The 13,976-nt window shown below is 39.8% G+C and overlaps 1 protein-coding gene across 4 annotated transcripts in view; it reads right to left on the bottom strand.

The window, feature by feature from the left end:
* The window catches only part of WASF3 (WASP family member 3), a 73,439-nt gene that overhangs the window by 18,176 nt on the left and 41,287 nt on the right, over positions 1-13,976 (bottom strand). For all 4 annotated transcript variants that reach the window (XM_071553533.1, XM_071553552.1, XM_071553544.1 and 1 more), the window contains 2 exons: positions 9,245-9,387; positions 1,796-1,930 (listed from right to left, as the gene is read on the bottom strand). In XM_071553533.1, coding sequence (XP_071409634.1) covers positions 1,796-1,930; positions 9,245-9,377 — 268 coding nt within the window. In that variant the 5' untranslated portion in view covers positions 9,378-9,387. The remainder of the gene's footprint in view (positions 1-1,795; positions 1,931-9,244; positions 9,388-13,976) is intronic.

Here is a 13,976-nt window from a genome sequence, read left to right on the forward strand (position 1 = left end):
AAAATTGAAAGGAATTTTTAAATCAAACTAAGCAAATGACAGTTTACTTAAATGCCTAAGCTATCCAGAAACATACTGACTATTAGTGACAGTACAATGAATTATTATAAAGACTTCAACTTCTACAAAATAGCTAATAAAATTTACTACTGACATAAAAGTGACAGCAGTTTGTATATATACCTTATTAATATGAAACATAATTAGCAATGCAAGAGTAATAACTGCTGTCAATTTAAAATAAACACTGATTAAATTCCTCAGTCCTTACACTAGTTTCCCATTCCAACAGATTACTATCCAAACTCTGGAAACTAGCCAGGAGGTATTGCTAGCACAAATAATACATTAAAAGAAAAGAAACAGCAAAAACAACCTCTAGTGAGGACTGAGTTTCCAAAAAATCTTGGACTTAAACGTCATGAAGACTAACACCATCCACCTGAGCACAGAACAATTACAACAGATGAGTTATCATCTAGTTTGCTCATATTACATCACAACATGGCTTTAAAACTAAGCTAGTGATTCCATAATAGTTTAATGTTCCCATCTAGCTCCTGACCCCTAAGACACCAAAATAAAGGTGTTTGTATCACAGAATCACAGGGTGGCTTGGGTGGGAAGGGACCTTAAAGATTATCTGGTTCCAACCTCCCTGTCACTGGCAGGGACACCTTTCACCAGACCAGGTTGCTCAAGGGCCCACACAACCTGCCTTGAACCTTTCCAGGGATGGGGCATCCACAGCTTCTCTGGGCAACTGTGATCAACTGTGACACTCTAACAGTTACTATGGTCCAAAATCAGAAAAAAATGCTTGGACATGTAATAATTTTCAGACAGTAGCCAGATAAAATGGAAGGTTATGTATTACATTATTAAATATCAACAATAACATTTATTATTGGCATTAGCAGTAGTATTTATATAAACTGCACAAATATAAATGGCAAATACCGTATATAAGCCATATAAATAGTACTATTAAATGTATCATGAGTAGCATTAACTACTCCTGAGAAAATAAAATATTATTGCCCTGATGTGACAAGCTTGTACCTTTTACTTAACATCACAAATCATCTGACAAGGAATATTTGCAGTGGCTGGCTCAGACATGTAGCATGAACGCAAAGATGTATGTCACAGCTTTTAGAGCTAAACAGAGAAAAATGTTTTACCTGCCTTCAAACAATATAATAATGTTACTTGAATCCTTTGGGTTTACTGTATATTTATGAAGTGAATGACAAAGCATGTAAGTGAGGCAATTACAATTTTTTAGAGGTAATACTATTTTGTCTGGAACTCCCTGGAGAATTTCAGCTATTTGTTGCAAACACAGTGTCTCATTTAAATAGAGTATTATGAGATCTTGGAAGACCACAGAACAGACACTACTAACACAATTTGTGACTACCCTACCCTAAAATAAATAGACCTACTGTCTCAAACTTTTTCCAATATTCTAACTTATTTCCAGTAAGGTCTAGGATTGACTCATTTCTGATTTACTATACTCACAAACTAAAAGTTTTCCCTGTGAAAAAAGCAGCTTTGTGGCTCCATTACTACAGAGGCTTCTGGAAGTAACACTAATGACAGCAGTTACAAGACTGAGGAATACTTTTTCTCACTCTGCTAACACGATTTTTCCCAGCTTACTTAACTGAGACAACAAGATGAAATATTGGTACAGGATTACTTTGAAAATACAGAGACTGTTGTGTAATCAAATACTGTGGTCTTGTCAACATCACTTCTGGCTCAGTGCTTTCAGGTAATTACCTACCCTCTTCTACTGTTGAATCCAGCTGAGTAACTTTGACAGCAAGGCGATCAATTCTGTCCTGAAGGGAATTTGCTCTGATGTAGAAGCTGTTGGCCTCATTAAACAATTCACCGAATATATCTTCAGCATGTTTGCCTGCATAAGAAAATAGACAGGAAAATACTGTTGTTAGTGGCTTACAAAACACAAGACAAAAGGCTTTGATATCACAAAGTTATAATAAAACAGTAGCTGTAGGATTATAACAGCACCGTTTGTCATACAGCAAAATTTTGGGCAACAGATTTGTACAAGAATCTCAAAATACACTAATAATGCTGTCTGAAGTCTATTCTCCTGGACATACTGGTTAAACTACTACTTTAAAAAAACCAGAGACTTGCAAATTTTAATCCTTATATGCAGCTGAGCTACTGCCAACTGATAGATTACTGATCATCAAAACCTGCCTCTGTGAAGAAAAGACCCAAAATTACTGCTGGTCATAAAAGCTTCTGAAATAAATTTTGAAATTAAAATCTTGCAATCCATAGTCATTAAGATTTAATTATAAGCATAAGCACAAGCCAACATCAAAATGAAGGTAGAGTGAAGCAGATAAAAACCAGGATCCTCCTGCAGGGCAGCCCACTTACCTCTACAAATGCTTGCTGCATGCATGTTGCTGTCGCTGGAGTCATTTGAGAGAGAGGAAGATGTCACTGACATTTACTCACAGCCACAGTGGACTTAATGTACCCCAAAAGCAGTCTACAACCTCTTCATCCTTCCATTCCGCTGCTGTGTGCTCTCAATCTTTGTGAGAGTGGACAGTCCAGTCCAGATCTGCAGCTTCAGGCCCTACTCTGAAAGTCCTCCAGTGGACAGGAGGTGCCTCATGATAAACCCTTGGTCCACAGATCCTTGTGCATGTCCATTCCTTTCCTAGACCTCCCACCTCTCAAAGTACTGGGCACCGTCATCCACAATTTGACTCTCTTCATGCTCCAACCCAAAACTCTCAACTACTCTGGATCAGTAGTTCCAGATTTCCAATTTAGGACATCTCCTGACCCAGAACTTCCCCTACAAATTTCAGTTTCTGCCTCAATGTATTGTTCCCACCAAACTGACAGTCCCTTCTACCCAGATACTGCTGCTTCCATTGAAGATCCCCCCTCTACAACTTCTGCAGCCAAAATCCTTCAAGACATCCCTATTGTGTCAGTTGCCCTTGCAGAAAGCAAAACCCTGCCTCCTGCATTTAACTGTGCTTTTTAAACAAAATAAATATTTTAAAACCCTACATCTGAATTAAACTCATCTTGTTACGACCTGTGTCTAGAAGAGTCCAATGAGCAGAAATTAAGGGGAGGGGTAAAGTAAAACCTTGTCTAATATTTGGAACAACATGGAATATGCAATAACCACCTATATGACAGTGGTTTCCAAAAGGACAGCAATTACTGACATTTTAAGTGGAGTCCTATAACAGACCTAAATATTTCCCAAAGGCAAGTACAAACATAATGAAAATTTCAATTAAGATCCCATCCTGTGAACATCAATGTAAAAAAATTAGGCACGCTTAGTAAAACAAGAGAATCTGCCCCTTTATTGGATCATTTATTTGGAGGGAAGGGAACAACAACTACATTAAAATATTCAAAAACACTGTTTGTGAATTACAGAAAGTAATTAATGTGATTGCCTTCAAATGGAATATCAGTAACAGATATCTTCACTGAAGTAACTGACGTAAAACATTAGATATTCTGCTGTATCCGAACTCTGCTTCATGTGTATGTGGAAGGTGGATAAGCCAGGTGTGCTGTCTACCTGTTCCTAATCTCCTGCCCCTCCAAAACAAGTCACACAACCACAGCATAGTTGAATTGCAGGAGGTCCCATGGTGTAATGGAGAGAACTCTGGACTCTGAATCCCAAGGACCTGAGTTCCAGTCTCAGTGGGACCATCCCCTGGCAGTTAAAGCCTCCCTGACATCCCATCCCGTCACATCTCGGATGCTCAGCAGGGTCAGCCCCGGTTAGTACCGGGTGCTGTGACAGTCCCGAGGACTTCCCTGTCACTGTCCAAGCTCGCTCGGCCGTGGCAGATGGACCTCAGGACTGAAATGGTGGGGCCAGTTCTGCGCACGCTGTGCCTCACCTAAAACATCCACTGCGCAGGCTGGAAGGGCACACCCACGTGGGGAGAGCCCTGCCCAAATCTGTGTTCGTGAATCTGGCCATACATACAGTTGAATTGCAAATCTTTCAGCCCAATTCCCTGCTCAAAGTACCATCAGACAGAGCAGGCTGCCCAGGACACTGACCAGCAGGGTTTGGAGGAACACTTCTATGAATGTAGGCTCCACAACTCCTCTGGGCTACTCATGCCAGTTTTCAACCACCTTCACGCTAAAAGTGTTCTCTACATGTTTCTCAGCAGCTAGTTGAGATTCAATTATAATTCCTATTTGATTTAGTTACTCCAAATGAAGATGTTGTTCCAAGCTATGGAACAAATAAGCTTTTCAACTCTTCAGCTAAAATAAAGCAGTTATTATGCTCTTCAGCCACCAGTATTCAGAGCGCAATCAATTTTAATGGATGTTAGTTTATGTTAATGTATTCAAATCAGCCTGCTGAGGGAGGACTGCCACATTCTAGGATTAAACACATCACCTCTGGAGAAGTCAAGGAGACAGATGCTTATCAGTTATCTTTCAGAAAGCAAAGTGAGAACATACTTCTGTTAATATTTAAATTTTTCTTCAAGGCTTGCTACCCTAAGACACACAAAAGACAGGTTGAAAATATCCTGTCTGTGAAAACAGTGACATGGTAAGGCAATACTGGACATGCTGTTCTGATGAACATGATACAATAAACTTTGGAAATAAAAACCTCTTGAGAGGCATTACTTTATGTTACCATCTCTTAAATTAGATTTTTAACAGAACAAAAATAAGCAGAAAGAAACCTATCTGAAATTACAATTGTGTATTTTTCAGCTTAAGAGCTGATTTTGGTACTATAAAACAGTCATTTAAAAACATTAGCTGTTGCTCAACATATGGACAACCTATATATTAATTTAAAAATTCACCAAAGAAGTTATGCAGTCTTTCGTTCTAAAGCTCCCTCCAACCACTGAAGTAGCTGTGGGTAAACTTAGTCATGATGCTGCCTCAGCGAATCCTTGCTCTGAATAGTTTTTAATGTCAAGTAACCAAAGTACCTCTTTCTAGCACCTCCACAGGTCATGCTCATAGACTTGCATATTTCATTGCTCGTAAAATAAATTTCCAAGCATTATGAGACATTTCTGGAGATCAGTATTTCACAAATCATTTAAATAATAACCTCAAGTTCTACAATAATTACATGAAGCATCATCTTGCCACACCAGTTTATAATATCTCTAGCAGAGACTAGACATCACCTGAATTAATTACAATTGATTTTCACATACTGTATAAAAAAGTGTGCACTGACACGTTGAACATGTTGCCCCAAAGGTATCTTTTGTCAACAGTCAAAATGCTTAGTGCCATAACACAAGGGGAATTCAGCAATGGTGCTGGCTTGTCTAAAGACTGAAACCCAACATGTTTATTACTCTGTCTAGTTTCCATTCACATAATTAAGAGTCTAAAAAGTACAGCTTTTCTTTGCATTCCTTGCTCCACAGCACAAGCACTGGGGAGAACACACTCAAGTTAACAGAAAGACTTCAAGTGCATTAGAAAGGTTACCATTTTTCCCACCATGAACATGCATTATGAAAGCAAAGAACTAATGTCATCCCCTGGCATTCAGGTGTGTCTGGAGGTGCTGAAGGAAAGACCAGACATTGCACCTAGTGCCAATGGTCTAGCTGATGTGGCGGTGTTTGGGCATAGGTCAGACTCAATCTCAAAACGTTTTTTCCGACTTAATGGATTCTGTCAGACACTGGAATAAAGATGACACCAAGGCTACCCCAAAGGGAGCCAGTGATGCACTACCGATCTCCTCTGGGTCGTCAGGTAAGGACTGAAACGTCTCACAGAACTATCAGGTGTTCTGCAAACTGGAATTCATTCAGGACATGATCATTTTATCACAACATGGAGCAGAAGACCCAGGTGGTGATTCCACCCAACTATTTGTAATTGGATTAATTAGAAACAGACTCATTCATGCTTTCCCCCTCCCCTTTTTCTAAAGAAGCAAAAGTGGTAGGTTGTTACTATGTCTTGGTTCTCAAGTGCTTTCTCACAGTACCTCTGGCATGACACTAGCAAAAACACTAACATTACAACCCAGCCTGATTCAGTGGGAATAAAGGGCAGAGAGACCCAAAGCTGGATGCAGTGTCCTCAGGCAAAAACTCTGAGCCAATGGCCAATCTACCCAAGAAAATCCTAGGAGGCAAGTTGGTGAATATTGTTCTCTAGATGCAAGAAGTCTTCCAACTCTCCACGGATGACATTTCCTCCATTTTATGTTGTACAGCAAAAAGTGTTTTGGTATCACTTGCACATGGGTCAAAGCAAGTAGCTCTGTACCTGTGAACAGATGGTTTATATCCATGTAGGTAGATTTCAGCCTGACAGGTAGAGTCCGAATGAATGAAGAAGCCAAAAATACAAAAAATACACAATATTTAAAGATGCACAGAAAGGAAAGTGATAATGCAACTCGAAACCCAGTGAGTATTGTTATTGTACAGGTTGCAGTCTAATTAAGAAAAGTTGAATGAAGGAGTGCTTACAATTTTTACTATTTAGTCTTCGACAACAATCAGATGTTATTTATTATTTCTGCCCTATATATACACATGTAAAACTCATGAACAAAACCATCTTACAAGAGATCCTGTTGCAGAGAACAGCTTTTTCACTGGCTAAAGTCCTGCAGTCATTAGACCGAGCTCGACTGCCAAAAGCATGGAAGTATTTTGTGGAATCATTCTGCAAGTCTCTGCTCCATGACTATGTCTACTAGATGAAGCATCATGGTACATAAAGGTACGGGCTGAAAATGCTTCAAGTCCTCCCCCCACCAGCAGATTCTCTCCTCCCACTTGGAGGTGAGGGCCCTAGACAAGATTTTGCCTTATATAAAGTGCATAGTCTCATACAGAATGCTACTTTCTCTGCCTGCACTCCAAGCCAGCTGGCTGGAAATGAACCCAAATCTGAAAACCTAAGAGAAAAAAAGCTCCCCTGAGAGCACATTCCCATTGGGCAAGAACTTGTTCATGTCTCCTGAAAAGCGCAAAGGCAGAAGCAAGTCAAATTTGTATGCAACAGCACACACCTCCCAGTTCTTAAAATCCACACTGAACTCACAGTGCACCATTAAAAAACAGTGAGACTGCACGGCAGACCTGTACTTGCTCACTATGTGCCTCAAGCTGTGGGAGCACCAACAAGCTCTGATGCTGTAAACAGGACATACTGCTTCAGCTGCAGCACAGCATTTTTCTATGCTCATTTCCTTGCTCCCAGATGACTTGAAACACAGGCAAAATAAACACTGTCTGCAGAAAAAACTCTCTGCAGACATGACAGATTTTAGACTGGATGAGTCTGGTGATACACTTCACTCATTAAATACCATGTATTCATCTGTTAAAACAAAGAACATACGGTTTATTTGCATAGATTTTTAACTTGACACTAACTTTAGGAGCTGCCTACAAAGATTCTGATGACCTGAGAAATCTGCTATGGGAAAATTCCATGATATGAATTTAAGTAGCCAGTTCCTCAGCAACAAACATAAGAGGATCTGAACAAGCAACGTAACAGACAGATTAGATCCAAAACCAAATCTGGATGAATGAAAACTAGACATTCCTAGCAAGTCAGACAAGTGTATTATCCACACTTGGGCAATCATTGTGCAAATATCACCAAATTGTCACAAAAGTGAGGTCTTATCAGGTATTCTTTACTATAATTAGAGCAGTAGCCATTCTTCTCACTTTTCTGAAACTTATGGATGTCAACACTAAGCAACTGCCTGAGAAAACAGTAAATGGAACAATGACAATACAAACATCAATTAACTATAAGTACCATTAGCCACTAAATGGGCAGCTACTGCTCAAGAAAGATCAGAGAATCCCTTGGAAACTTATCTGAAAATAACAATATTTACCAACAAGCAAAACTGTGTAAGTGATCAGAAATACAAAATGGTTTCTGTTCAAAAAGAGTACACACAGATCAGAACACTCCAACCTGGAAAGGGTATCACTAGGAGAACACAATGAAGATTTAATAAAAATCACAAATTATTATGGAAATACACAAGATGAAATCACCTTTCATTACTTTACATTACACTAGAATGAGAAAGTATAAAAAAGAAGACACAGATCAACTTCTACTGCAGGACATTCTGCCACAGGTCATTGGACAAGAAAAACATGCAATCCCTATTTCAACAAATCTAAGCAATGCCACAGATGACAGTTTTACAAATGCTTGTTATAGAGGATGATTCAGATGGACATCCAGCTCAGAAAAATCCTTAAATCACTGACAACCAGAAAGCGGAAAAGGTGTATTTCTTGTGCTCTTTCCCTAAGTGTAGGCTTTTCCCTGTCATTAGTAAACTAAACACAAGACGTACTGGGACCCATGGTCTAAGCTCCTAAGACTCTCTTATATCCTTAAACCACTTCCATTATGAAGTGAAGCAACTGATGAAACAGTAATTTCTTTTCTAGGACCAGAGTTATTAGCACAAACAACAGCTGCTGATTGCTAAACACACTCTGAAAAAAATCTCTTTTCTCTTACATTAAAAAATACTGTTCATCTTGCAAACACTCCAGTCATCCTTCTAGATTTGCTAGTGGTGGTGTCACCTGACAGGTGTAGTGTGTCGGCTACTCTGTATGGGGCTGATGCCTCAACAGGAGCCTACAGGCTTGTTCAGCAAATGCCATTTTTTCAGTGTGCTTCACTTCATTCCTATGAATTAAGCAAACACATATTAAAAAAAGAAGAGAAGAATGTGCTTAAGAAATATTAGCACATTAAGAAAAACTAAAATTTCAGTCAAATGTCTCATTTAATGCCAAGAGGCAGAAGTGTTTGCTGGCTTCATCTTGTAGAACTGAAAGGCAAGAATGGTGCTAGTCTTGTTTTTTGTGCTAGTTTCTCTCACTCTAGAAAAATTTCTGGGTTCCTATGCTGTAGTTTTTTTGGTGAGGGTTTTTTTTCCCCTGTGTGTATTTTTTGGCTTGTTTGGTTTTTGGAATGCATTCTTCAGAGAGGAGCGCTGGGTTTTCTCTTCTTTAATAAACTTCAAAATACAGAAGAGCATGATAGCAATGAAATAGCATATTACAATGTAACATCCTGTACTGCAATTTTTCTATTTAAAACAAGCCATCTTAAAGCCTTTCATCTCTCCAGTGTTTCATCAGCAATCAAATACTTGCAGGAAGTTACAGATACTTACTTAAGCTGCTTAGCTGGCGTATGATGGCAGCCAGGGTACTATTCGTTACGCATTCCAGTTCACTTGTAATTCCCTCTGGCAGAGCTCCTCGGCAGAGATGCCGTGGTTCAATGTTCCTTTTCACCAAAGGCATGGCTCACGACCTGGAATTTACAAACAGATATACATATAAATATGTATGATATTCACAAAAATTAAATTAAGAGCTATGAATCAGTGTAGCACACTTTCAGGCTTTTTTCTACAAAAAATAATTCCCCTTTCTTCTTATAAGGCACTTGCCTCAGCCTTCCCATGCAATCCCTACCAAGGCACTGGACTGGTGCACTCAAGCCAGAACATGACAAGAGCACTGCAGATGTAGATAATGTATGCTTTTTGCCTTAGATTCGGTGTTTTTCTGTACACACAGACTTGTGCTGCAGTACCAGAATCACTGGACTTCAGTGCACATTTGCATTTATAAAAAGCTGGCAGTCCTCACAGGAGTGGCAGGAAAGATCCCTGTCTGGAGCAGGCTGGCTTGCTGCCTTGGCAAGCTGGCCACTAACAGACTGAGTGTGCACTACACCCTCTGACTACATCAGGCACTACCCCACTCCTGCCCTGGCATCTTTCTGTAAAAATGATAATTCATCTGACATATAAGGGCAAGTGCCTCTCAGAATTAGGCTGGGTGAGAACAAGGAAGAAGCTGTTTTTCCACAGGTGGTGCTGAATGACACTCTGAATGGGGTAAGGGCATGCACTGAACAGCTTTTGGGAACATGCCAGATGCAGAAAGACATTTATGTGAGATAACTAAGGTTGTCAGAACTGGTTTTCTTGGAAAAATAAAAGAAACTAGGATGCACAAGACAAATACAAAAAGAGATCTGAAAGCATCACAAAAGGGCACAATGGCACAGAAAACACTACCCTGCAGAGAGCAGCCTTGAGAGCAAGGATGCCCAAGTGGGACAGAATTACCCCAAAAGGGAATCATATACTACAAAAATGTCTAAACCGGTTTTCTTCAAAATTACATTAACACAATTATAAGTCAATTTGACTACTTTATTTTAAGACCAACAACTCAACATCCATCTATTACTTATGAGTAATATTCTGTTTAAAGACCATGTGGCACCATAATTTTCTGGAATGAGAAGTGAAGTGTTACCCAAGGACATAAGTTCATTTGGAAAAGACTTGATTATTGCTTCTTAACTTCACTAAAGCAATTAAAGGAGCCTTTCAATTTCTCTAATTAAAATCACATTAGTAAATTAAAAAGATCTTTTTGCTTTTCAAATGTTGCATAGTAATTTTGGAATGACTTCCCCCTCCCCCTTCCCCCACAAAGATTTAATATATTTTATTCTCAAGAATATTTCTAAAAGCTTAACAACTTCAGTGAACAAAAAGCAAATTATTTAACTGTAAGACTATTTCATAACAGGTCAGGAAGGAGAAGGCTCATGACTTCTAAGCAGTAGTCTTGAATTATATTTTACATCTTAATATGAGACAGTTTATTTGAGTATGCCAGAATTTAAGGCCAGTTGAGTTTGCTAAATTTTAAACAATACATCAGAGGTAAGAGAGGAGTAATTTTATACTTGAGGAAAAAATATCTTTGTGTTCTATGTTTTTTAATTCCTCTACAAACAGATGTATTTTAAAATACTACTTAATATCCAGTGTAGACACTTCTCTGAACTTGAACAAAAATAAGCCAAAACTGGAAATTCACTATTATTGAAGAGCAACATCTAGCAGCAATACAGGCTAGTGCACTGTAACAACAAAATAAAAGTCACTATGAGGAATTCTTTCACTGTAACACTTATATTTCACAGAAAATATAATTGCTACGAAATAAATTAATAGGAGCACAAACTAGTGCTAAAGCAGCCAATTCCAAATCTTAGTATTATTTCAACACACAAGCTACAAATTTGTTTGCTCTGTAATATTAACAACATTGTCATACAAATTAAAGGCATAAAGACTCCCTACAGGTATGACAACAGAATTCCTGAAATACTGGTGAGTGATTTGACATCTCACAAAAGTTGTCTTTCCTTTGAACTAGTATTGATGTGTGTGTATGTATGGCCAGACTTAGTGAACGCAGATTTGGGCAAGGCTCTCCCCACGTGGGTGTGCCCTTCCAGCCTGCGCAGTGGATTTTTTAGGTGAGGCACAGCGTGCACAGAACCGGCCCCACCGTTTCAGTCCTGAGGTCCATCTGCCACGGCCGAGCGAGCTTGGACAGTGACAGGGAAGTCCTCGGGACTGTCACAGCACCCGGTACTAACCGGGGCTGACCCTGCTGAGCATCCGAGATATGACGGGATGGGATGGCAGGGAGGCATTGAACTGCCAGGGGACGGTCCCACTGAGACTGGAACTCAGGTCCTTGGGATTTGGAGTCCAGAGTTCTCTCCATTACACCACAGGACCACCCTTATTGACGTGTAATTCATCAGTAAAACACCCTGGAGAACCAGGCAACCATTTCACCAGGTTTGGGGTTTTGTGGGGGTTTGGTTTTTTTTAAGAATGGGAATACATTTTACTACATTTTTTTATACTCTCATTTTTTAACCCATCTTATTTACATGTTTATAAGAGGACGCCACCAGAATCAAGCCTGGTTTCCCCACGGCTTTCTATGTGGCACTCTCAGAGCTGGCCCCACTCCTACCTCCTGCATTCACCCAACATTCCCCCACTCACCCACACAGCACACTGGGCACAGCCACAAGTTGGCCACACGCTGCCCAGCTCCCTGCCTGCCACCTCCTGAAACACCTACCACACTGAGTACAACCAGAATGCCTCTCATCAGGAGATCTAATTTAAGTCCCTTCTCCACATAATGTTCTTCCTTGCCTATAAAAGCTAATTTGAAGAAAACATACAACAGCAGTTTGAGCTTTTCATTTTCTCATCAATTCTTTATGAAATGGTCCAGTGAGTTCAACAGCTACCAGGGGAAACGACAGAGCAACCCAAGACATCTCACTTCTTTCCAGAGCAGGCTAAAGCACAACACAGCAGGGCTGAGGGTAGCAGGAAATAAACAACTTTCATATTTGAATGCATGATTTAAAGTACTATGGAGCCACCTCATTTCAGTATGAAGTTTAATTCCAAAAGGTAAACTAAACACTGATGAGTAAATTTATGTAACAAATTAAGCAATCCATTACCTGTTCCTGATCAGAGAAAGAGAAAAAAAAGAACTCTGCAATTGCAGTAAGTTTCTTCTAATTAAAAACCTTTACCTATCTGAATCAAACACTTATAGGCCTATTCAAATCCTAACCCATTAGTAAGTAAAAGGTTGTGTCCTTACTACTAAAGCACTACCACCCTTTCCTTCACCACACACAACTCAATGAACGTGATCTTTCTTAAATAAAAAATTATGAAAAATGAGGTTAAATTTATTTCAAAATCTATGTATCAGGAGTTTAAACAAGAAATCAAGACAAAATAAGGCCCTGAATTACAGGATTTTCATTAGGCTCAACCAGGCTGAGGGGAGTGTGTTACAAGGTGCAGAAAACAGGAATTTGCAATGGCAGTTTTGCTGCCTTCCATATTCATCCTCCACCTGTTTCGAGTCACACTCAGTTCCAGTTTATTACTAGACAAGATATTCATTGTGATATCGCTGTATTAAACACATTGGGATTTAGCAAATGATACTCAATTTTACAGCAGAGAGGTTTAATAACTTGTCTTCCCTTCTGTTGTGGCTTAACCCCACAGCCAGCAACCAACACCACGCAGCCACTCACTCCCCCACCAGCTGGATCAGGGAGAGAATCAGAAGAGTAAAAGAAAGAAAACTCGTTAGTTGGAAGAAAGGGAAAGTAAAAGCCATACACCCAAGCAAGGTAAAACAAGAAATTAATTCAATGGTCCCCATGGGTAAGCAGGTGTTCAGCCATCTCCAGGAGAGCAGGGCCCCATCACACATAACAGTGACTTGGGAAGACAAACACCATCACTCCAAGTGTTCCCCCAATCCTCCTTCTTCCCCTAGCTTTATAAACTGACCATGATGTCATCTTGTCTGGAATATCCCTTTGGTCAGCTGGGATCACCTGTCCTGGCTGTCTCCTCCCAACCTCCCACGTACTTCCAACTTCCTCACCAGCACGGCAGCAGGGAAAGCAGAAAACGCCTTGGCTCTGTGTAAGTCCTTCTCAGTGGTAACAAAAATATCTGTACATTACCAGTCCTGTGTGCAGCACAAATCCAAAACACAGACCCATACTCGCCACTGTGAAGAAAATTAACTCTACCCCAACCAAACCCAGCAGACCTTCCAACCACAAATAAATGAAAAATCTAAGGCAAATAAGTTGCTATTATTTTCAAAAATTGTGTCCATTCACAAGATTGGTCCCAATCACAAATGTATAGTTTTTTACATGTTTTACCCCAGCTAAGAACACAATAAAGCCAAAGACTTACAATTGGGATAAACAGGTCCAACTTCACTCCCTATGTGGAGCCACCTATGCCTGACAGCTGGCTTTAAACCACCAGCTGCATCTGGCACAAGACATACAGGATGTAGAAGGATGCTCTATTGCATACGTACAACTGGCTGCAGTAGAAATGTATGAGACATTAACACCAAAACAGAAAAGGGGGAGGAGTCAAAAGGGGAAAGAAGACAATTAAGGCAGCAAGATGTCATTTAACATCTCATAAACCCATGTGTGCC

Source organism: Pithys albifrons, chromosome 1 (genome assembly GCF_047495875.1).
Source record: "Pithys albifrons albifrons isolate INPA30051 chromosome 1, PitAlb_v1, whole genome shotgun sequence".
Lineage (NCBI taxonomy): Eukaryota > Metazoa > Chordata > Aves > Passeriformes > Thamnophilidae > Pithys > Pithys albifrons.